General features: G+C 51.0%; 1 protein-coding gene across 9 annotated transcripts in view; it reads right to left on the bottom strand.

Annotated features, from left to right (window-relative positions):
• Positions 1–25757, bottom strand: part of ADGRD1 (adhesion G protein-coupled receptor D1) — a 188396-nt gene that overhangs the window by 17813 nt on the left and 144826 nt on the right. For 7 of the 9 annotated variants that reach the window (XM_063646825.1, XM_063646827.1, XM_054444290.2 and 4 more), the window contains 5 exons: positions 19147–19250; positions 18206–18317; positions 13903–14056; positions 4216–4282; positions 1749–1815 (listed from right to left, as the gene is read on the bottom strand). In XM_063646825.1, coding sequence (XP_063502895.1) covers positions 1749–1815; positions 4216–4282; positions 13903–14056; positions 18206–18317; positions 19147–19250 — 504 coding nt within the window. The remainder of the gene's footprint in view (positions 1–1748; positions 1816–4215; positions 4283–13902; positions 14057–18205; positions 18318–19146; positions 19251–25757) is intronic. The other 2 variants (XM_063646830.1, XM_063646829.1) reach the window with 1 other exon arrangement.

Genomic DNA, 25757 nt, shown 5'->3' with positions numbered 1-25757 from the left:
ACAACTTACCCTTCCCACTCTCTGTCACTAAACGTCCTTTAAACCCCCTCCCAACTGGCCATGCTCCAGCCAGGAGTTTGATGACTGAAGGGCCTGGAGTCCGTTCTGAAAGCGTTTTTGCATTTTGGTTGACAAAATGAATGGTCCTCCCAGACCCTCAGGGAGCGCGAGGACCTCTCACTGAAGCCTCTGACACTCTTTAAAGGGTAGAGTCGGTAAAGCGATGGCAGGCGATCCTCACGCAGCCCCAGGGAGACGCTCTGGCCCCAGATCCTAAGAGCTCAACCGCACAGCCCCAAAGGCGTCCCCTCTGGAGCTGACAGGGACTCACTGAAAGAAAAACCAGCCCTACTCGGAGCTCTGTAGACGCTGTGAGGGAGGCTCTGATGCCACAAGCCTTTCCCTTGCGACCTCCTCTGCTTGCACAAAGATTCCTGCCCCTCGGCTGGTGGCGCCCCGCCCAACGCCCCTTGGCCCCTGACGCCCCTCAGCCCAGGGAGCTGCTCCAGTTCGCTGCGGGGCCCTGACCCAACCTGCAGACGGGAAGCCTGGGCCAGGACGCACAGCCCGGGCCCAACCAGCCAGGGCCCTCAGAGACAGGCACGTGGAAGTACAGAAGGGAAAGCACAGACTCTGCTGAGGTCACACCCTGTAATCACGACCCCATCATGCCAGCAGCTCCTGGTGTCCACCGGTGCTAACTGCACAAAGAAATCACGTGAGGCAGACCTGACCAATCATTGGACTCCATCCCATTTCCCTGATTGGTTCTGGGACAGACACATGACTCACCACAGCCAATGAGAACCAGCCTGGGACTTCCGCTGGGAGTGCTGGGAAAAAGCCTCTGTTTTCATCCGGGGAGGCAGAGAAGATGAGAGACGAGCCTCATCCCAGCGCGGTGCAGGAGCCCCGGGCACAGCCTCCCCACAGATGGTCCTGACTCAGAAGCCGGTACATCCCCATCCGTGTTTAAACTCAGAGTTGGGGCCAGGCACAGTGGCTCACGCCTGTAATCCCAGCACTTTGGGAGACCGAGGCCGGCAGATCACCTGAGGTCAGGAGTTCGAGACCAGCCTGGCCAACACGGTGAAACCCCGTCTCTACTAAAAATACAAAATTAGCTGGGTGTGGTGGCGCATGGCTGTAATCCCAGCTACTCGGGAGGGTGAAGCAGGAGAATCGCCTGAACCCAGGAGGCAGAGGTTGCGGTGAGATCGCACCACTGCACTCCAGCCTGGGAGACAAAGTGAGACTCCGTCTCAAAAAAACAATAACAAAAACAACAACAAAAAACTCTGAGTTGGGTTTTCTGTCACTTGCAAACCACTGTAACAGTTATGTGTGATTCCCAGGAGGCTTCTGCTAAGATTCCCCTCTGCAGCCTTGGAGTCCTGGTGACTTCTCAGCAAGGAGCTAGCCGGTGGGTGAGAAGGCGCCGGAGGATGGGGAAGGACGAGCCCGCGCCTGTGCTGTTCTCAGGGCTGTGTGCCTGCACCTGCCGCCTTGGCTGGAAGAGCTCTGGGGCCTTGAGTGGACCCGCCTGGAAAGCACCACCTTCCTGAGCATTCAGGGAAATAAGACCCTCAGTCACTGGCCCAGAGGAGCCCTAGTGAGGAGTGACCGAGGAACGACGCTGCATCCTTCAGAAGCTCCTCGGGGGGCCCCATGCCATCTCCAGAGCCCCGCACCCTCTCCTCCTGCCCCTCCCCAGCCCCGCTCTGCGCCCACAAGGGCAGGAAACGTACCACGATGACAAACAGGGCAGGTGCTACAAAGGCCCAGATGGCGCCACTCGCCAACGACAGCCAGCAACTGCGGAGGGAAGCAGAGCCGTTACTTCAACAACCTCGTTCCACCTGCCAGCGTACCTTCATCCAAAAGTAGTTGCTAAGGTGATGTCTTTCTCAGCTACAGGGTCCACCTGGGGCAGTCATACAACTTTCCTAATCCCTGCAAATGTATTTTTATCCATGATGATCCCACATCTCATTCTTGGAAAGGATTTTCCAGGTTTGAAGACCAGGACAGCAACCTCTGGAGGGTTTAGCCAAAATCCAAAATAGATTTTAATTTCATTATGAAATAGACCTTTGCTGGGGACTGGCTTTCCTGCAGAGCACTTCAAATATGACCCAATAGGGGCCTTCTGTGAGGGATTACCATACTGATGAGTTGTCAGCGATGCAGCACCCGACCATTCCCATATACCCAAAGCTTGGGGTCAGTTCCACTCCCTCAGCCCTCCAACTGAGAGGAAAGGTTCCAGAGGGTCCTAGTGATTGCTCTGATGTCCTGAGAGGAGGGTCCAGTTTGAGGATCTGGCCTCTGAGAAGTGACCCCCAGAACTCAGGCAAAAAAAAAGCCAGCTCCTTCACAATTTCATCTCCAGAGCCTACGGCACTGTCAAGAGCCAAAGATTCCCTAGGACCTCTCATCTTCTTGACTCCTGGACACTGTTTCCCAAGGACCTGGAGTGCCTTTAATTGCATCTGGGCAGGTGCGTGGTGCAGTCCTCACCAGCACACAATGTGATGTCTCCCCGGGGCTGGCTTATTTCATCCCTCGGTGACTGCTCACTGAGCAGCAGGTCTGCCCCACAGCACAACAAACTCCATCATCCCATTTAATCCTATGCTGCCCCTGAGGTGGGCGCTATGATCACTCCCATCCTGCAGATGAGGAATCTGAGCCCTAAATAGCTCAGGTGACTTCAGAGATCACTGTGGGCACACTGCCTCCCTGCCCCCATTCCTCCCCAAAGCCTCCCGGACCAGGAGACGGCAAATGCCCCAAAACAAGAGACAGCACCTGCAAGAGGCTCATTCACAGCTGCACACCCAGAGCACGGAGAGGAGAAACCTCTCATCTGAGGATGCACTGTTTAAAAGGAAAATGCACCGCAAGTCTGAGTGGTACCTCTGCAAAGGTGTGATTCAAACCAGGCTCTCTGGAGAGTGGGATGCTTCTGCAAAGACAGAGATTGTGCTTTCCAGCATTTCATGCAGAATTTTAAGTCGATGAGGGGCTTCTGATAGATACTCTATCCTGTTCAGAAACCTGGTGAGCTTCCTGAACCTGGCTGGTGCTGCCTGGCTTTCAGGCAAGAGTGTGGGAAAAGGCTTATATTAGAGTCAGACCCTGGGACTCAGGACTGTGAGTGAGTTCAGCATCCCCAAGCTCCAGATGCGATAAAAGGAAACAAATGCCATCAAGCTGTGTTTGAAGAGAACATTCTTCTTCTAATTAGTCCCTCAACTTCTAACAGCATCCAGAATTGAAAGGATGGGCCAGAACAGTGATCTGCATAACCACACTTGTTTCACTGTGCTCTCAGACACTGCCTTCTACAAATGCTTCGCCTTCAGGGAAACTGAAACATGGAAAAGGCTGGATTTCTCCCAGTTTCACTATTCGTCTGTACTATTATCTCATTCTGAAGCTGTGAAAATGCTCAACTTCCTTTCTGTTTGTAAGCACCATCAATATTTATCTTCCATGTTTTCACTCAGTGGTTTCTCAGCATGGCTAGAACAGGTAGCAGCTTCCAAGCGACATTTGAGTGAAAGCTCTTTTACTTGTAAGGAAAGAAAATCATATTTCTGGAACCTGAACAGCTGATCTGGTCCCTCAGCATCATCCCATCCTCTTCCTGACACAACTGTGGACCCATGAGCTGCATTTCAAGTGGCAACAGGAGATACTGGACATCATAAGGTCCATCCCCTACTACCCAAGCAATGGGACCCTCAAGACCACCTGCCTGGTGCACAGTAGGCCCCACTTACTCCAACATGCGTGTACCTGCTCCCTGTGAGTTACTGGGCACACGGTCTGCACAGTGCCCTTGCTGACCACCCCAAGAAAGGGTGAAAGGGTCACAATTTAGCCTCCGTGGATGACCAGAACTGTGTCTGAGAAGACCACGTGGATGAAAAATTTCCAAGCAGAAACTCCTACCAAGCCCCCTGCTATTCCTGGAGGCACTCTGTGGTCTTTGTTGCTAGTTCCAAGGCCCCAAAACATCCAGAGCACAGCTGGGTTGTTTCTCCCTCTCCCTGGACCACAACTTTCTCACTGGCTAGGCCTGTGGGAGCCAGCTTTGCACAGCACCCCTGCACCCAAAACAGCACAGGAAGGCAAGAGCCATGGGGCTCTCGCCACAAGCTGTTCCATGGAACGCCTGCCAAAAGCAAGGCAAAGCCCTGCACTTACTTGTTGCTTGTTCCGTAACTGTCCATGGCAAATGACAGTGAAATGATGCAGATCAGAAGAGGAAAACCTGCAGAAGACCAGAGAATATAATGTTCACTTGCTCCAGTTTTCTTCCCTCCCTCCCCCCTCGCCCTCCTTCCTTTCTTCATTCCTTGTACACCTGATATATGTATACAGAGAGGGAACTATGTGCTAATTGTTGGGACACAGAACAGCCCCTATCCTCAAAGAACTTTTAGTCTAAACAAAGGAATAACACACACACACACACTCATACTCACATGTTCACACTTATGTATTAGACAAGAAAGTGTATGAGTCTTCATCAAAACAAACCACGTGGGTGAGATGTGGCATTGTGACTGGCAGGAAGGGAAGCTCAGCTTGGTCTATCTAGACCTGTGGTTCTCAACCAGGGCCAAGGTGGCCCCACAAGAGAACTGGCAATGGCTTAAGTCATCTAGGGTTGTCATAATGGGATGGAATCAGGCAGGCAGAGGCCAGGGCTTCTGCTAAACACCCTACAATGCACAAGAGTGCCCCACAAGAGTCACCCAGCCCAAGTATTTATAGTGTTGGTTGAGAAGCCCTGTTCCAGAGCAGCGGTGGAAAGGTGTGAGATCAGCTGGGACTGAGGGGACATCGGGCGTGGCTGACTTTGCCACGCACACAGTCCACATTCTTATACTATTCGAGCCCATAATTTCCTTAGGGAACCTATCATGCTCCATCTTTCCATGAGGTCCAGGTGGGCTGGTTTCTTCCTGGCTCTGAGGCATGGGACCCAGGACTGGCTGACTGGAACATCAAATCCCCCAGCCACAGCTATTGGTTCAAAGATAGGCATGTGACCCTGGCTGGCCCAATGAGACTCAATCAAGGGCTTTCTTCGAAACTGCTGAGAAGAAACTCTTTTCTACCGAGCCCCTAAGAGGATAAGGATGTCAGTGAGCTTGGGGTCCGGGCAGCCATTTTGGCACCACAAGAGAGTGCGTGGCTCCAACACAGAGGAGATCAGATCTGAGAAACGGAAAAAGAAAATAAAATCTTGATTATGTTACTTAAGCTCATGGATCAAGCCATATCTGAAGTCCAGCATCTTAGAACTTTTTTGTTATATGAGCCATTACATTCCCTTTTTGCCTTAGCCAGTTCAAGTTGGATTTCTATTACTTGAAACTGAGTGTGACAAATTAAACGTGTTTAATATTTGACAAAGCCAAGTGAGACTTTGGGGGGTGGTGATAGAAGGGAGGCCCACGAATGAGGTAGAAAGCATCTGGATCACAGCAGTCCCCAGAGCTTCGTCATTCTGCAGCGAAAACACTCTATGGCCACACTACTTGTAGAAACTGACCTAACCCAAATCTGAACTGGCCTCAACTTTCACTTTGAAAGTGCAGAGGTTTTGTAGGCTAATGTGTCTTATGACTCTCCAAAAGGAAGATCGCATTGCAACACTCCTCGAGCTCAGCCATCCACGGAATTTGTCTGGAAACATGGCTCTGCTTCCACATGCACATGTGAGCTTTGAAACAGATCCTGCACGAATGGGAATCTGTTTCTGAAAAGAACACACTTCTGGTTACTCAGAAAGTGGGGCATTGTCCACGGGGCCTGCTCTGGTGCAGCCACCCTGAGCACAGCAGCCTCTGTCCTCTGCTCCCTCTGCAGGGAAGGATGGGAGAGAGATGGAGAGACTGCAAAGGACCAGCTCCTTACTCCACCCCTGAACCTTTTCCCCAGGAGGATGCTCAAGAGAAGCAGGGTGGGGGACAGAAGCGCACGAAGAGCATGCGGCTCTCTGCCTCAGTAGCTGAAGTCATACAGGTTCTGGGAGATTTCTGCTCCAGAGGAAGAAGGAGGAGGGAAGGTGGCTCCTGGCATCCACCAGCAGCTCCGGCACCCGCCCGAGTGCCTCCAGGCCACAGCCCTCCAGTGCCCTCTGGGGGCGGAGTACACGCCGTGCCTGCCCTTCCAAACATCAGGGTTTGGGTTTTAAGTTAATTACCCTGGAAAGACATTTCCTGGACAGTCTTGTCTCTGAAATACTTTGTTTTAAATGTCAAAAGGATTTAAATGCATTACAGAATGTCTGGGCAATAAAGTTGTCCAGAAGGAGACCAGGCAGCCTCTGTGGAAGAGGCACACAGTTGGGGCCCAGCAGTGACTGTGGGCCTTTGTTATCCTGTCACTTTGAGTTTCCCTACGTGAGCTCCTCTGCCATTTCTTCCCGTGCATCTACCCCTGTGTCCAGCAGAGGCCAAGCCATGGGCAAGGACAAAGGGTCTGAGAACAGGGTGGGCCCCACTGTCTGCTTTCTCCAAAATGAGCTGCAGGAGCTATGAAGTCTGGATGAGTGACTTTGTGGGGCTTTTTAAGAAGAAAACATTCCTAAGTGGGAGGATAAGAAGAGGGGCAGTAAGATGAAGACAGTGAGTGGGAAGAGCTTGGGCTTTGGGGCCAGAAGACACCTCGTTCTATTCCTGGGGCTGCCTGGGACCAGCTGTGCAGCTGCAAGGAACCAGCCGAAATTCTGTGCTCAGACCGTGGGAATGTAATGAGTTGCCTTCCTCATTAGGGCATGAGGATGATATGAGCTGTCTATGAATGATGAGCCCCTCGATGATGAAGCTAATCCTGCAATAATCTCTATCATCAACCAGCTCAGACCTCACCCCTTTCCTACCACTGCTGTCGTCTGAAACTCTCACACAGTAACCCAGGCAGACCTGGAACATGCTTCTGCAGACAATTTGAAGTCCCTCTGGCCCTGTTATCACAAACATTTACTTTGGGTGCTCCTCTTTGCAACACGGTGACCTTCAGAGGGACCGGACTGGTGCTGTCCTTGGCATCTGCCCCCTAAGATTGAGGGGCAGGTGAGGAGCATGTGTTATGAGAGATTAACTGAGGTGGGTGAAGCGAAGGCCTGGGAGGATGGGCGCAGGGGCAAGGTGTCTCGACAGATGGGGTGGAGGGAGACAATACCAGGGAACTGTGGAAGTCACTGGTGCCACCTATTTCCAGATGCCCCACATGTGAGCACAGGGGAGGTCCACACCCCTGCCCCTCGGGGCTCTTGAGGCCATGGGGCTGGTTCTGGGCACTGAGTTGTGTACAGAAGGGACACATGTCTTAAGGGCTGAGCACATGATTTCCAGTGCAGTGTCCTCTCTGACCCCTTCCCTTGCACAGCATCCAGCAATGGCTCGAGGCGGTGCCTTCTCTGTCAGCCTGGGCTCTTCACTGTCCACCACCACTGGCCACCGTGGACATGTAGCATGCACAGGAAAATGATATTTGTTCTTTAAAACCAAGGAAGGATGGAAGCTGTTTGTTATTGCAGCCTTGCCCGCCTACCCTGACTGATCCCCCTCCTGTGATCGTGGCATTATGCAATCTCCCTGGAATGAAAATGCAGCTTCAGAGAAAGGTGGGGCCTGGAACTAAGATTAAGTTTTGTCCCCAGAGGAATAGGAGCTCACAAAAGAAACTAAGTTGCAATAAAGAAAAATAAAACGAGTTACATTCTCTTCACCTCTGAGTTTGCAATCAGAGTTTCTTGTCTGCTTCAGTGATACGTAAACTCTCCAATGCTTGTCACTCTGCCCTCCTGGCTACCTTGTGGACTCCTTGAGGACAGAGGCTATCTGTCCCTCCCTTCGGAGTTCCTCGCACAAGTCTAGCAGTCAACAACACCTTAAGGTAAGGTGTGGATTTGATGCCCCACCCCCACCCCACCTCAGCTTCAGAACAGTCTCTAGGTTTCCAAAAAATAATATTGCTCAAAAACTAGAGTAAGGCCAGGGTGAAATCTGCAGGAAGAAGCCACCTCCCAGGGGCTCCCCCCACCATGCTCTGGGTGGGCCTCCAGCTCCTTAATTAAAAACCGAAGGTCGAAAGAGCCCAACTGCCTGCAGACCCCCCGACTTCAGCTTGTAGCCAGCTCCAATCCATTTGGAATGAAAGACACAGTTCTTGGGCTCCTGATGAAATTAATTAAGGGAAAGCTGACAGGGAGATAGATGGAGGTTGCAGGACTCACAGAACCAGCCAGCGCTCCATTTGCAAGAGCTGTGTTAGGGACTACAAGCTCAGTCTCCTACTGGGGCCGCATTCGTATCAGAAACCACACAGTTGTAGCCGCTGTTGTCAAAGAGGAATATAAACTCAGGGCATCGGATCTCCTCATTTTTCAAAAGAACTTTGTAATCTTGTGTAAAATCCCTCAATCTTAAAATATTGGCAAATAATTCATTTTTTCCCTCCAGCATTGTGCAGATCAAATAAAACATCCTTCCAGGCTGGATTGGTTTGGCTTAGATTCTCTGTCTGTCACACACACACCCCAACCCTATCCTATCGGCGACACAGACAGCCCCGCTACATAGATTCCTCTCACTCTAGCAACAAATCCTGCAGACACTTTTCGTTCACCCCAGCTGTCTTTTCTGTGGCTTATGGAGAGTGTGAGTGTGTGTGCGTGCACACATGCACATATGCCTCTAAATTACATGACTGTACCCATAAAGAAACTATAATAAACTACAGATAGTTGGCCGTAAATCATCCTCTAAATCCTCCCTGATGAGGTCAGATATCATCAGAAGGAGCAGCTCTCCTCTCTGGGGCATCACAGAGGCCTGAAGAAGCAGTTCATGCGTGACCTGGAGGGAGGGCAGAGGACACGGGTCTCAGGACCAGCGTGTGCAAAAGCATCCTCATGATGATACAGCATGAGCAGCGAGGCAGGACGGAGGACATCCGTGGTGACTCGGGGAGCTCCCTGCATGACCAGCCGCAGTCTGGAGGTGGCTGCCCAAGTGGCCTCTTCAGTCTCCCCAGGGAGCCACGAGGGGAGCACAATTTACCTCCACTTAATCCTCAGATAAATTACATTTGCCAACTCAAAGCACAAAGTAAGCCTGTTTACCTGCTACTTGCATAATGAAGACTGTGAAAATTAAATGTATTTGAAACAAGTAGCAGGTCCCTCATGTCTGGTCAGTGTTTCACAACAATTGCGAGAATGCTAAGTGTCAATGCACAGCCCAACCCAGAGCCTCCAGTGCTCACTGGGACCCCTTGGGATAGGCAAGGGCAAAGCTCAGCAAAGAAGCCACATCACTGGGGAGTTGACTTCCAGAATGACAGCACAAGTCACTCAGCAGACCCCTCCCCAGAGACAGCTATCACTCATTTAATTCTCTGTACATTTTCCTAAGGGTATACAGCAAATTAAGAAAAACTGGCTCAAGAAAATCTACTAAATCTTGTAAGAAGACTGAGTCTGTGGCACTTCAGCCAAAACCTGCTTCCCTGCCCAGCGTGGAGTGAGACAGGCTCTGCTCCAAGTAGGTGTGGGCAAGAAGACAGGGCTCCACTCCCTCTAGCTCCTAGTCCAGGGCTACGGTATCTCCCCAGGCTGGGGGAGGTGGGGAAGGCTGCCGGCATTTCTCATTTCCCCCAACTTTGTGCTTTAGAAGCTCTACTCCAGGTAAAAGCAGCTGAAAGGTTGGGACTCCCTTCCTCCTCCAACTCAGAGTATGCAGGGTCTGTCCAGGTGTGGCAGGCTCAGAACACTGGGGCCTCACTGCCCTCATCTCTGTTGACGCACAGGGCAGAGGTTCTACACTGGGAGAGACAAGCTCTGAAGATTCAAAGCTATTTCCCCCACTCAGTGCCCTGCATGAGAGGCAGACATGTCACTCCACAAAAAGTGGGCCACTGTCCTTGCCTGCAGCTCCAGAGCAGTGCCTCAGGAATTCTTCCCAGGAAAACAAGCTACCCATTAGGTTAAAGAACTCCAAAGTGCTCCCCATGGGAACTGATTTGAACCAGAGTGGAGAAGTTCAAGCCTGAGGTAGTCTGGGAAAGAACAGAACCTTTGCAGCAGGGAATGAAGAGGAAGCTGGTGGCTCCGTGACAACACCAAGATGAACCATATTCTAGCTGGTTTACCGGAGAGAGCCAGGGAAGGGACAGCTAAGAAGAGCCTTCCTGGGGTCAGAACAAACCTCAAAGACTGGCCTCAAAAATACCCCTATGAAGGGGCCTGGAATTTTTTTTTTTTCTCAAGAAGATGGAAATATTTTTATTTTTTATTATTTTTTTATTTTATTATTATTATACTTTAAGTTTTAGGGTACATGTGCAGAGGATGCGGAGAAATAGGGGCCTGGATTTAATCAGATCAAGCTGTAGAGCAGCATGTGCCCCAAGCTATTGTTGGAAACAACAGAGCCACAGGCTGGCAATTATTGGAAGCTAACAGATGGTGTCATACAAACATAAGCAGATAGCTTGAGAAAGAGGCCATGGAGACACACAGAGAGAGCCCTGCTAAAACCACTGCCATCCCAGGGTGACTGCACATGCCTAAGACTGCCCTCTGGGGAGTGATGTCAGAGGAATCACACCACAAGGGAAACAGACTGTGCTAAATAGTCCAGCCAAGTTACTAAACAAATAAATAAGCAAGCAGGGAGAAGCCACGAAGGAGGGAATCAGTATCAAGGGTGGTTACAATGTATCATCTAAGATGACAAGTCTTCAACAAAAAACTATGAGATATACAAAGAAACCAGAAAGTGTAACACATACATGGGGAAAAATCCAGGCAACAGAAACTGCCTGTGAGAAGGCTCAGTTGTCATATTTATCAAAAAAAGAGACTTCAAAGCAATCATTACAAATATGTTCAAAGAACTAAATGAAACTATCTTTGAAAAAGTAAGGGAACACGTAACGACCCTGTCTCATCAAACACAGAATAGCAATAAAGAGATCAAAATTCTAAAAAAAGAACCAAATGAAAATTCTGCAGTTGAAAAGTATAACTGAAATTTTAAAAATCCACTAGAGGGGTTCCAAAATAGATCCAAACTGAAAGTAGAATCAGTGAACCTGAAGAGAAATAAAGAAAGATTATGCAATTTGAAGAACAAAGAAAAAAAAAGAATGAAGAAAAATCAAGAGTCTCAGAGAAACGTGGAACACCATTAAGCATACCAACCTGTTCATAACGGGAATATCAGAAAGACAGGAGACAGAGAAAGGAACATAAAAAGTATTTCAATAAATAATGGCTGAAATGTTCCCAAATTTGATAAAGAGAATTAATCTACACATCTAAGAAGCTCAATAAACACCAAAAAGTGGGCCAGGCATGGTGGGTCACACCTGTAATCCCAGCCCTTTGGGAGGCTGAAGTGGGAGGACTGCTTGTGCCCAAAAGTTCAGAACCAGCCTGGACAACATGGAGAAACTCTGTCTCTACAAAAATACAAAAATTAGCCAGGCATGGTGGCATGTACCTGTGGTCCCAGCTACTCAAGAGGGTGAGGTGGAAGCATCACTTGAGGCTGGGAGGTGGAGGTTGCAGTGAGCCAAGATGGTGCCACTGCACTCCAGCCTGGGTGATTGAAACCCTGTCTCAAAAAGAAAAAAAAAAACAGGTAAACACAATGAGATATACACCCAGACACATCAGAATTAAAATGCCGAAAGACAAAGAGAAAGCTTGAAGGAATCAACAGAAAAACAATTCTTCAAATACAAGGGATCCCAGTAAGATTAAGTTTTGACTTATTATGAGACACAATAGAGCCAGAAGGCAGTGAGATGACATAATCAAAGAATGAAAAGCAAAAAAGAATCTTATATCTAGAAAAACTACTTTTTAAAAATGAAGGTGAAATAAAGGCATTTCCAGATAAACAACAACTAAATCTGTTGCTAGCAGACATGCCTTACAAGAAATAACAAAGAAAGTTCTCCAGGCTGAAAGCAAATGACCCCAAAAAGGAATCTTAACACACACAGAAACATATATACACATAGCAAGCAACACCACCAGATGGAAACTCAAATTCACAGGAAAAAATACAGAGAATCAGAAATGGAAATCAGAAGGTTAATGTAACTCTATAAATATGTACTTGCTCTCCTTTTATCCCAGCTTCTTTAAAAGATACACGATTAAAGAAATAGTTACAAAAATGTATCACTGAATTGTGCCTTATACAGATGTAACATGTATAGCAATAATCACAGAACAAAGGAAGACAGAATATGCCCATATAAAAATAATGTTTATATCTTGTAATTTAGTATAAATTTGGAATAGATTCTAATATGCTAAGATGTATATAGTAAGCATTAGGTCAATCGCTAAGAAAATAACCAAACAAAAAAGTGAAAAAAATCATTAAGAGAATTATCTTAATTACACTAGGAAATATTCACTTAATTCAAAAGAAAGAAGTAAAGGAAGAATAGAGAAACAAAACAGATAGTAGACATATAGAAAACAAAGAGAAAAATTGTTGATGTGAATCTACCATATAAATCATAACATTACATGGGAAAGGATTAAATGACCCAGCCAAAAGGCAGAAATTGCCAATTTTTAAAAATCCAATTGTATTCTGTTTACAGGAGATAATACCTTAGGTTCAAAGATACAAATAAGTGGAAAGTAAAAGGATGGAAAATATATATACTCTGCAAACAGCAACTGCAAGAAAGCTGGAGCGACTCTACTAATCATATGGGAGAAACAGACTTTAAAATAAAATACTAGAGATGAAGAGATGTTTTATAAATGTAAAAGTGTCAACTCATCAGGAAGATGCAAGTATAAACATATGTGTACCTAAAAACAGAACCCCAAGTGACAGGAAGCAACATCAACAAATTGAAAGGAGAAAAAGACAATACAACAAGTGGTGACTTCAATACTTCAGTAATGGACAGAACAACTGGAAAAAAGATCAGCGAGGAAATAGAAGACTTGAACAATACTATAAACCAACTTAGGCCTAACAGATATCTGTAGACCACTCCATCCAACAGCAGAATACACATTTTTCTCAAGGGCATATGGAACACTTTCCAGGGTAGATACTTACTAAGGCATAAATCAAACCTTAATACAGTTAAAAGGACAGAAATCATACAAAATATGTTGTCTTTCCATAATTAAATAAAATTAGACATCAATAATAGAAAAAAAGTGAGAAACTCATGAATATGTACAAATTAAACAACACAAATAATCAATGGGTCAAATAAAAATTAAATAAATTTGAAAATACTTTGAGATGAATTTAAAATGAAGACACAAAACATACAGGATGCAGCTAAAGCCGTGGGTAGAGGGAAATATATAACTATACGTGCCTATATTAAAAAAGAAAATCTCAACTCAGTAACCTCAACTTTCACTTCAACACACTGGAAAAGAAGAAGAAACTAAAGCTAAAATAAGCAGAAGAAAGGAAATAATGAAGATTGAAGCAGAAATTAAAGAAACAGATAATAGAAAAACAAAAAAGAAAATCAAACCAAAAGTTGGTTCTTTGAAAAGATCACCAAAATTGTTAAACAAGTCAGGAATGTTGGAAATGTTTCCAAGTGATGGGGAATTTTTGCCTTTGATTAGCCAGTGGATTCTCCTTCCTATCTGGGTCTCCAGGAGGCACCAAGAAGGATAATATGAAGATGAAAGCACATCTGACTTTCCCTGTCCCATCCTATCAAACCCCATTCCCACCTCCCCCCATCCCCACCTGCCCTTCTGTCCCCACTTCCACCTGTCTCATCCTGTCCTACCTGCCCCATCCCCACCTGTCTCTTCCTGTCCCTCCTGCCCCGCGATCCCACCTGCCCTGCCCCACCTACCCCATCCCATCCCATAGTAGTAACGGTGCTTGCTGTCCTCCGACCCAAAGACCTTGATCACCATGCTGTAGAGGTGCAGCCCCTCCACCAGCATCCATGCGAAGGCACTCAGGAAGAAGTAGTGTAGGAGCACGGCCATCACCCGGCAGGGGGTCTAGGATTTAACCAGAGATGGGAGGTGAGACAGCCCTGGGTGGGCCCTGGGCGTGGCTATGGTCCCAGCCTCCCAGTACCCATGTCCTGGGCCGTCTTTTGGTCATGTGACCATGTTTCTTCCCAGAGTATCTTCCTGTTGCTCAAGCCCAGGGATTTGGGTGTAGCACTTGACTCAGGGCTAGCCAATCACAACACCATGTTGCCTCCAGGAATGCTGATTGGTTTAGGAGAGGGCACAGGACTCAGGCCCAACCAATCAGCAAAACTATCCATTCCTTGCAACAGGATTGGCTCAGGGATGGGCACATGACTCACCTGGTCCAATCAGGGTGGATTCCGGGGCTAAGGCAGGGACTATGGAACAGTTTCCCTCCCTTCAAGTGAGGACTGGAGCAGGGAACTTTGGAAGCCACGTGGCTCCCAGAGAGGTGTGGAGCCTGCCGCCTGCCATGTGGCTGAACCCTACATGCTGGGACTTAGTTCTAACTAAATTGACTGCAGCTTCCAAGTTGTAGTTACCCAGAACTGAAAGGGGCTCAGGCGACCATGCTGCTCCACCGGCTTCCCCTCAATAGGGCTCAGGGACAGAAACGCAGGGCCTTGGGAACCTCTCCATTCCTCGCCTGGGGCCTGGAGGCCCCAGGTGCCCAGGACGGACAGTTGGGCCCTGCACAGCGCAGCCTCAGATCCTCCTGGGGCTCCACTCATCTGCTCCCTGTGAGTCCAATTGCTGGGAACAGCCAGGGCTTGTCCCTTAGCTCTAGATAAAAGGTCCAGGAAACCAGAGCCCAGGAAGGAACACAAACCAAGGACCCCAGGACAACCCAGCTCTGCTGGTCTCCAAGTTCTGTCCTTCAGATGTGCCCAAGGCCGTTAGTTCTCAGAGAAGGAATGTACAAGCCACTAAATGTGTTTCTTGTCATCACGATCTATCTAGATACAAAATAAGACATACCTATTATTTTTGTTGGTTCAGCAACCCCTGGCCCTGTGTCTTCCAGGACCAGCTGCCCCTTTCCCTTGGGGAGCAGCCCCTCCCTACCCCAGAGGCTCTGGTGGGACCAACCATTACAATCATCCTCTCCCATTTGGGCACAAAGGTTTACCCTGTAGGAATATCACTCGAACAGGACCAACTGGGGCCCTTCCCTGGGATTCAGACCCAGGTCTCTGGGAGAGCGGGACCCATCAGAGCCCTTCCCTGGGATTTAGACCCAGGTCTCTGGGAGAGTAGGACCAATCAGAGCCCTTCCCTACGATTTAGACACAGGTCTCTGGGAGAGCGGGACCCATCAGAGCCCTTCCCTGGGATTTAGACACAGGTCTCTGGGAGAGTAGGACCAATCAGAGCCCTTCCCTGGGATTCAGACACAGGTCTCTGGGACAGCGGGACCCATCAGAGCCCTTCCCTGGGATTTAGACACAGGTCTCTGGGAGAGCAGGACCCATCAGAGCCCTTCCCTGGGATTCAGACACAGGTCTCTGGGAGAGCGGGACTCATCAGAGGCCTTCCCTGGGATTCAGACACAGGTCTCTGGGAGAGCGGGACTCATCAGAGGCCTTCCCTGGAATTCAGACACAGGTCTCTGGGAGAGCGAGACCCACCAGAGCCCTTCCCTGGGATTCAGACACAGGTCTCTGGGAGACCAGAACCAATCAAAGCCCTTCCCTGCGATTTAGACACAGGTCTCTGGGAGAGCAGGGCCAAACAGAGCCCTTCCTTGGGATTCAGACACAGGTCTCTGGGAGAGTGGGACCCATCAGAGCCCTTCCCTGGGATTCAGACACAGGTCTCTGGGAGAGCGAGACCCATCAGAGCCCTTCCCTGGGATTCAGACACAGGTCTCTGGGAGACCGGAACCAATCAAAGCCCTTCCCTGCGATTTAGACATAGGTCTCTGGGAGAGCAGGGCCAATCAGAGCCCTTCCCTGGGATTCAGACACAGATATCTGGGAGAGCGGGACCCATCAGAGCCCTTCCCTGGGATTCAGACCCAGGTCTCTGGGAGAGCAGGACTCATCAGAGGCCTTCCCTGGGATTCAGACACAGGTCTCTGGGAGAGCGGGACCCATCAGAGCCTTTCCCTGGGATTTAGACACAGGTCTCTGGGAGAGCAGGGCCAATCAGAGCCCTTCCATGAGATTCAGACCCAGGTCTCTGGGAGAGCGGGACTCATCAGAGCCCTTCCCTGGGATTCAGACCCAGGTCTCTGGGAGAGCGGGACCCATCAGAGCCCTTCCCTGGGATTCAGACCCAGGTCTCTGGGAGAGTGGGACCCATCAGAGCCCTTCCCTGGGATTCAGACACAGGTCTCTGGGAGAGCGAGACCCATCAGAGCCCTTCCCTGGGATTTAGACACAGGTCTCTGGGAGAGTAGGACCAATCAGAGCCCTTCCCTGCGATTTAGACACAGGTCTCTGGGAGAGCAGGACCCATCAGAGCCCTTCCCTGGGATTTAGACACAGGTCTCTGGGAGAGCAGGGCCAATCAGAGCCCTTCCGTGGAATTCAGACCCAGGTCTCTGGGAGAGTGAGACTCATCAGAGGCCTTCCCTGGGATTCAGACACAGGTTTCTGGGAGAGCGGGACCCATCAGAGCCTTTCCCTGGGATTCAGACACAGGTCTCTGGGAGAGCGGGACTCATCAGAGGCCTTCCCTGGGATTCAGACACAGGTCTCTGGGAGAGCGGGACCCATCAGAGCCCTTCCCTGGGATTCAGACACAGGTCTCTGGGAGAGCGGGACCCATCAGAGCCCTTCCCTGGGATTTAGACACAGGTCTCTGGGAGAGCGAGACCCATCAGAGCCCTTCCCTGGGATTCAGACACAGGTCTCTGGGAGAGCGGGACCCATCAGAGCCCTTCCCTGGGATTTAGACACAGGGTTCTGGAGGAAAGATGCTCTCCCAGTCCCCTAGGGCCACCAGCTGGGATTATAGACACCTGGAGCTCCTGCAGACCTGCCTCGCCTCCTGCTGCCAGCACACAGTGGGATCTCGCTCCCCAGTATGGACTTGGACAGGCAGCGTCAGCATCACCTGAATGATTGATAGAAATATAGCATTCTGGGCCCCACCCAGAGCTCCTAAACCAAAATCTGCACTGTAAGGAATCCTCATGGGAGGTTTCACACTGGAGCCTGAGAAGCGTCCAGCAGGAGAACATGAGGCCAGTGCACACCCAGTCCATTCCACGGTGCGTCCAGGAACTTCGCGGACGCTCCCCTGAGTCTGAGGTGGGGTGCCCTGGGAGGGAGGTGCCTGCTGCCACAGGAAGGTGGGTCTGTCCGTAGGCAGCAGCCCCAGGACATGCATGGGGACAAAGGGCTCTGCTGGGCAGCGAGGAGGACAGGCTCTGCTGACCCGCTAGGCATGGGATAAAGCGTTCATCTTCTGTTGGCCAATCCTGATTGTACCCTAAGACCACAGGCTTATCCTGATGGGTTCCTAAGAGCTTCTGCCAGAACCAGCTCCCTTTTTCCTCCCGCACATGGAGCAGGCAGCCCTCTGTTTTTCTCTTCCACCAACTGGCTTACAAGCCCACGTCACTCCACTGCTGGGTCACTTCAGAGAGTCTCAGCTCTTTGCCTTCTGTGAGGTCTAAGACTTCTTAAGGCCCCAGAGAATCCCCCACTCCATGCAAAGGGCAGGGAAAGGTGGCATCTAGGTCTGCAGGTCTGCTTCGCTGAACAAAGGTGGCACAACTGTTTGCTGTCAAGCACCTGATGAAGGGCACAGCCTGCAGCGGACAAGAGTCCTGGTCTGCCCACACCAGGCTGTCAGCTTGGCCAAGGCCTGTAAGCCCTGTGCCCCAATTCCTTTATCTGTAGGCTGAGAGGATGACAGGCTGGTTAGAGGGTGAGATGGCTTCGCAGATGCAAGCCCTTGTCACGGTGCCTCACGCGTAGCTGGTGCTAGGCAGTGTGAGTGGGTGGCGGCAGCGGCAGCTTTACCCGAGGCTTGCGTGCAGCACAGAAACCAGCTCATGCACGTCACGATCTCTGCTTGCCCCAAAAAACCACAGCCCTGGTTGTCTGGGGAGATGGGTTCTGAAATTTGAGTTGAAAAAGCTAGCAGAAGGTGCCACCCAGTGACATCCAAGGAGGCAGGGGAAGGACAGCGCAGGAACACAGAGCTGCATCCACTCACCGTGCCTGGCTCGAGGCGGAAGCTAATGAGCAGCAGGACCTGGGCCACCAGCACGGCAAAGGACAGGTTGGCGTGGATGTGGTAGCGCTGGTTCCGGATGGTGCTCACGGAGCTGAGGACAGAGGCAGGGTGTGAGGCCCGGGCCCTGCGCCGACCCAGTCCCCCAGGCTGGGCTCCCTGGCCCCACGAAGTCTCTGTATCCATTCCTCCAAGAGCAGCCAGAGGGGTTGCTGTCACTCCCTGCTGTGGACCATCAATGGCTCCCTATTGCTCTTGGATCTGACCCCAGCTCCTTCCACGCCCACCCAGCCCTACACAGTCTGACCCTGGGCCACGGCTCTGCTCTGACTCAGTTCTTTTCTTTCCCAGCTCATGTTGCTGCTTCTCAAAGCCCCAGCTTATTCCAGCTGTGGGGCCTTTGCATAGCTGTTCCCATGCGGTAAACCCTCTCCCAGGTACCTGCATGGCGGCCCGAATGTCTCCCTCAGCGTAAGCTTCCTGGCCACTGCTGGGACCCAGTTGCACCCCTCCCTGTCTGCCCTGCTGCCTCGGGGCGTGATCACAGTGAAGATGTTTGTTCTCGCTTTTGTTTACTTGGTTATTGTCCAGCCCCCATCCAAGCATGTTCTCATCTCTCTTGGGCACAGTTGGGCTCTCAAAGCTGACCACACACCTGTGCTGAGGAACGTGGGAGCCAGAATGAATGAATGAGCACAGGGCTGAGGTGTCCCCAGGCCCATGGCCATCCCCTTTTGCCTGGCTCCGGTTCCACCAGAATTCCTGTGCCTGGGCTGGGGGCCTTTCCAGACCTTTCCAGCTTAGCTAAGCCTGGTGCTTTTACCTCTACAGCCCCTCCCCTCCCCCATGTCTCTTCCATCTTGAGATCTGGGGTGCAGGCAGGGGCCGAGGGGCTGTTGGGTGGATTAGAAAAGGGGACTCACGACAGCACGGCAAAGGTGACCAGTGTGGCCACCAGGCAGAGCACGGAGAGGGAGCAGCCCACGTAGCTGATAGACGACAGCGCCACCTGGTGTCCGCGTGCAAGCTGCAGGGAGCAGAGCAGAGGCGTCAGCAGTGGGCCCAGACACCCCATCGGAGCCTGAAGCTGCAGAGGGCCCAGGTGGGTGCACAGCTGGTCCCCTGTGAGTGTGGTGCTGACCACCAAGCCCTGCCTCCCAGCCCAAATGTCTGTTGCTACCACCGACAGAGGCCGGTGCTGGGGTTGCAGCCCTGGTTCTGTGTGTGCATGTCCGGTGCTCTGAGGTGCCCTACAGAACACTCAGGCTCCCTCAGCCACAGTCTCCAGACTGCGACTGCCTGGCCCGGGCAGGCACTGAGCCTCCTGATTACACTGCAATACACAGGGCTGCAGACTAACAGTCAGCCCCGGAGCCAGATCTCCTGGGTTCAAGTCCCAGCTGGGCCATGTCCTGGCTGATGATCTGGGCCACGTGACACTCGGCTGTGAAATGAAAATAATGACCCCTCTCCCCTCCCACAGTGGCCGCAAGGACTCCATGAATTTACAAACATAAAGTGCTGGAGCAGCTAGGGAAGAGCTGGCTACCACCCCGGCCTGAGGCCACGCCCCTCCCAGTGCCCGCACAAAGCAGTGCTAGGGAAGAGCTGGCTACCGCCCCTGCCTGAGGCCACAACCCTCCCAGTGCCCGCACCATGGCTGCCGCCTGCACACTGTGGGCCTCAGGAAAGCTCTCTAAATGGACACGGTGGTGATCACCAGCATCCGTGTCTGCTGGGTCCCACCTCCTTGTGGGAATGAGGCAGAACAGAACACACCTGGGGATTAAGCGGCTGCAGGGCCACAGAGGATAGAACCGAAGCCGCAGTTCACCGACCGCACAATCCAGACGGCGCCCCCTCGGTTCTGAAGTTGGGGCCTCAAGCTCAGACACATGTGACCCTGGGCTCCAGAAGGCTCCGGGCTCCTAAGCCACAGGCCTGGAAGGGCAGCCTCCCAGCTGCTCACGTGCAGGAGGGCGCCACGTGCTTCCTCCTGTGGTCCATGGCTCTTGTCAGAGGCCCAGCTGAAGCCTGAAGCCTGCATCATGCTGTCCCTGTCCGGCACTGAGACCCCAGACCCACGTCCCCCCATCCTCCGAGACCCCTGCCTCCAGCTTCCTCCTGTGGCATGGGGGTAGGGGGCGTCTAAATGCCTTCTCCCCTGATCACCAGGACAAAGGAACAAAAGGAGGCCACACTGAGTGTGTAAGGAGCTGTTGGCAATGAGGGAGGAGACGCCGCAGGCCCAGGGGTCCCCAGCTCAGGGTGAGGCTGGCAGTGCGCTGGACCACGGGGAGCAACCTGGGGCCAGGGGGTCATGGGAAGCCCGAACACTCAGCGAGCACCGCCTTCAACTGTGATTCACAGCAGAGTGGGCTCACGCCTGAGAGGCTACAGACGTGCTAGATTCCTGGGTGCGTGGGGCTGGGGTAGGGGCAGCCTGGACCCCACAGCCTGTGCCTCCCACTTTAGCAGGAGCTCATTTTCACCCTGCAGGCCCTCTCTGAGATCCAGTGCTTGCGGAAGGCAGGGCCTTGGCCTGGCCCCCTTCAGGAGTGAAACAGCTGTTGCCATGACACCAGGAGCATGTCCCCTGGAGGGGCCCTTTTGTGCTCTCGGGCTCAGGGACAAGGCAGAGAGGCTGAGGGCTGGGCAGAGCCACCTGTGCTGAACGCCGGCTCAGGCCTCAGCAGGCAAGGACCTGTGCACAAGTTCCAATTTCCCAGGGGCTGGACTTCCCTCTCCACGGACGTCGTGGCTATCACGAGAAAGGTGGGCACTGCGTGGCCAGGACCAGGGAGACGGAAGAATCCCCCTTCCAGGTTCATGATGCCCCAGGGAGAGAGGAGGGGCAGTCACAGGGGAGCCCATCAGTGTCCCTGAGGATAAGAGGGAACTTTGAAGAAACGGGGCCCCCTGTCCCCTCGGGAGAATGGCTGCGGTTTCTTGTGCTTGTTTCTGGTTATTGCAGAATCATCCAGTTAGGGGTGGGAGAGCCCCACTATTCCTTCTCCCATGGATAAACCTTTTTCCTCCAACTCCTGGGCCTGGCCTCCCATATTTGAGAAGACCTTCAGGCTGTTGACCTCTGCCCCCTGGGAATCACAGCCACGCCCGTGGGCTTCCCTGCAGCAGGTGCCACGATGTCCCTGGGTGTGTGCCTCCATCTCAGCTTCCCCTGACCCTCAGGGGCTCTCCTGCACTGGGCTTCAGGAACTCAAAGTGGAGACTTTGGTGAACTCACACTGATTCTGCCCAGAGCCCACTCCCTATCCCTGCCTGGCAACACCCAGGGCACCTGGGACACTGTGGGCGAACAGGGGCCTCCCGGGGGCCGAAGCTGCCCAGTGCTGCCCATCTCTGCTCCACCAGGTGGGAGCTGAGGTCACAGGCGTCTTCTGCCAGCAGAAGGGGACTTGTGGGAGGGGTAGGCACCCATCAGTCACCTGCCGAGTATGTTTGGCAAAACAAGTTCCTCAACTCAACAGGCGGGTGCTGCCAGTGCATTCCCACCGCAGCATTCTCAGCAATGGAAACAAACGTCTCCACCTGCAGATGGATGGGCCAAGAGCTACTCCCATTAATCGCATAGCCGCGGTGGGTGAAGGGAACTCAATTTCTAGGCCACATTCCCCAGGCTAAGTGTGTGACACTCCAGTTTCCGCATGACATTATTAGTAAATCGTCCATGAAATGATGTTTCTGGTTTCAGATAAGTTTGGGAAAAGCTCCATTCTCTGCACCCCTTAAAAGACTTTTTGGATGAATATAAAGCCACTTAAGAGTTCTGAGGATTCTGCAGGTAAAATAAATCCCCCCTGTTCAGCTATGTTCAACTTGGCATTTCTTAAACTCTTTGGAGGAGGAAGGGAAGAGACCCAATGACAGCAACAGAGGTGTGGTTTAAGAAGTGCTGTTTTAGAGGAAGTGAGATTTTTCAGAAACTAAGAATAAAACCAAATACAGGACACACTGACATTATACTGGATATGCAATCTTTCTTTGCTGTCTCCTAAGACAACTGAAGTCTTGTCTCTCACACTGATCTCTGCCTAGAGATGGAAGTAAGGGTCAGTTACAAGAGTTTTGGGCCTCAGCAGAGGGAATGGTTCTTGGAAACGAACGTCCAGCTCTTCAGCAGTCACCAAACTGAATTCAGTTAAAAACCAATGGAGGCCAGGCACAGTGGCTCATGCCTGTAATCCCAGCACTTTGGGAGGCCGAGGCGGGCAGATCACCTGAGGTCAGGAGTTTGAGACCAGCCTGGCCAACATGCTGAAACCCCATCTCTACTAAAAATATAAAAATTAGCCAGGCATGGTGGCCCACACCTGTAATCCCAGCTACTCAGGAGGCTGAGGCAGGAGAATCACTTGAACCTGGGAGGTGAAGGTTGCAGTGAGCCGAAATCATGCCACTGCACTCCAGCCTGGGTGACAGAGCCAGACTCCGTCTCAAAAAAAAAAAAAAAAAGAAAGAAAAGAAAAGAAAAATCAATGGAAACACTGCTAGTAAAGGAAGGAAAGCAGTGGTGTCCAAAAGCCTGCCTGGCCCACTGCCCTGGGAAACCCCCCAAGAGATGCACCCCACACAGGTCTCCACCCCACAAGGCCCTGGCTTCTCCCCACCCCTGATCATCTATGCTCTACCCAAGTCATCTCATGTCCCACCAGAGGGATGCACATCACTCTCAGACACCATGGCTGCATTTCATGGGGCATTGTCTCTCCCCCAGGGACATGGGAAGCCCTGAGGATGCAGTCCACTTAGGGAAGTTTTTCCTACCTCATCTCGCAGCTCTAAGAATAGCAGTGAGCACTACTGGGCACAATGGTAACCAGAGGTATTTGCTGAAGGCGTCAGGGGAGAAAAAGCCCTCACATCTACCCATCTGACTCTGCCACTGATTCAACAGAGAGATTTCCTAAATCTACATCACTGATTAATATCTTTTCAATTGAGAAAATAAAGCTTTAGCTCATCTATTTGCAAATGCAGTGAGGTTCCAGTGGGCTGACATGAGAGTTCGCTGCACATTGGGCTGCAGTTGGTCAGCCAACTTTCTAAAACAATCTTAATCTCGATTCTTGGCCACCCATTCTACTGGGAGTTTCTGACAAATGGGAGTCTAGCCCTAGCCCCAGACCCACACCTACCACTTATGCCTTAAGCCTTCCAACCATATTATCAATCAACCTTATCACCAACCAACCACGCCATCAACCAACCCATTATCAATCAACCCACCATCAACCAACCCATCATCAATCAACCTTACCATTAACCAAGCCTACCATCAACCAACCTTACATTCAAATAATGCACCACCAGCTAATCTGACTATAAACCAACTCCACCATCAACCAACTCCACCATCAACCAACTCCACCATCAACCAACCCATCACCAACCAATCAACCAACTCTACCATCAATCAACCTAGCCATCAACCAAACCGACCATGAACCAACCTTACCATCAACCAACCCATCATCAACCAACTCCACCATCAACTGACCTCACCATCAACCATCCCATCATCAACCAACTCCACCATCAACTGACCTTACCGTCAACAAACCCATCATCAACCAACTCCACCATCAACCAACCTGACCATCAACCAAACCGACTATGAACCAACCTTACCATCAACCAACCCATCATCAACCAATCTACCAGCCAATTCCACCATCAGCCAAACCCACCATCAACCAACCTTACCTTCAAGTAGTCTACTATCAACCAACTCTACCATCAACTGACGCATCATCAACCAAACTCATCATAAACTGATCTTCAACCAACCCACTATCAACTAACCTAACCATTAACCAACCCGTTAACCAAATGCATCATAAACCAACCTATCAACCTGATTATCAATCAAACCCATCGTCAACCAACCCATCATCAACTAACTTTACCTTCAGCAATCCTACCCTCAACCAACCTACTGTCAACCAACCCTATCTTCAACTAACCTTACCACCAGCAAACCTTACCATCAACCAACCCCACCATGAACCAACCCCACCATCAATCAAGTCTCTTTATCATGTACTTTTATCAAATTCACCCAAAGCCAGCATCATGCCAGGCGCAATGGGGAACACTAAAAAGAAAGACATATGGCTCTTCCCTTGAACAGAGCTAATAGCCTGACCAGGCAGCCTTGAAATGATTGTAAGAAACATAAGGCCAGATATATTGGAGGGTCACATTGTACATGGGGCTTGAGTTATAAGGTGAGCCCATAGGTAAAAATGATAGATGATCAAAATGACCTTTGAAAACTCCTGAGATCCCCCATAAACTGGAGTCTCCAAGGCTTCTGCACGTAACATCATACATTCTTCTTCCACACAATGGTCTGAATAATGAGGCCGACTTCAGGAGGGATCAAGAAGAAACGGCATGCACACATCAGGGTCTGCAAACCTCGCTGCTTCAACACAGCTTTCAAGCCCACAGAGTGGACTGAGGCAGAAGGTGACAATCTAGGTGATCCTGATAGTGGCTCACTGCCTTCTCTTTACTACAGGGACTTTCTAGTTGTAACACACATTCAGCCATGGATTTGTCATTGTATTACTTAACCCTGCAACCTGTGTTAAACGTTAACTCCACCACGACCTGCACACAGCCTTAGGAAATTGGAAGGGAGGGAGGGTGATCTGAGGGAGGGGGAGATAAATACTGAGTGGGCGTTAGGAGGGAGAGGGCTTCACACAGGCCTCAGTGCTTGGGCAGGAACCTGACAGACAGGACAGGAGACAGCCTTCTAGACCAGAGTGATGTGAGCTCTGACGGTAAGTTCCATGAAGACAGGTCGACTGTCTTGTTTAATTCTGAATCTCTGGGGCCCGACAGAGGATCTGGCAAACTCTAGACATCATGGAGAATCACAGAAGAGTGGCTAGAAATGACAGAAATGAGGCACCTGCTGGTTGAAGGCATCGAATCCTCAGAGCAAGCCTGTGAGTGGACAGCGTGGTTTCCCTTTACAGATGAGGACGCTGAGGCAGCCGCTGTAAGTGATTGCCCACCACCACACAGCTGGTGAGAGGCAGGGCTGGGGCTGACCCTTGATGGCCCCTGCTTCAGCAGCAAGCACGTATTCAGCACCTACTGTGTGCCAGGCATGGAAGTCTCATTGCAGTGGGGAAGCGGGTAATGAACAAAGACGTGGATGTGTAAACATGAATAAATACCTAAGGCTGCCAGTGTCGTGTTGATGAGGCTGTGATGGAAACACACAGGGGCGGTGGCGGAGGTGACTGCAGAGGGACAGAGGGATGGTGGCCCTCACACAGCCATGATCTGAGAAAGGCCCTGACCCAGGCCCTTCCCTCTCCCTTGGAGCACCCACCTCCGAGTCCTGCTGGCTTCTCACCACTGGCCATCTGTCTCAATCCTCTTTCTGACAGATTTCTAGAGCCTCCGCCTTGATCTCTTCAGCCTCGTGGGCTTCCCTGGTCTCCCCACAGCACCAGCCCCATCCTCTACCAAGTCCCTCCTGGCTTGGGCT

Source organism: Pongo pygmaeus, chromosome 10 (genome assembly GCF_028885625.2).
Source record: "Pongo pygmaeus isolate AG05252 chromosome 10, NHGRI_mPonPyg2-v2.0_pri, whole genome shotgun sequence".
In the NCBI taxonomy this organism is placed as follows: domain Eukaryota; kingdom Metazoa; phylum Chordata; class Mammalia; order Primates; family Hominidae; genus Pongo; species Pongo pygmaeus.
This window is presented reverse-complemented; position numbering and strand designations above follow the sequence as displayed.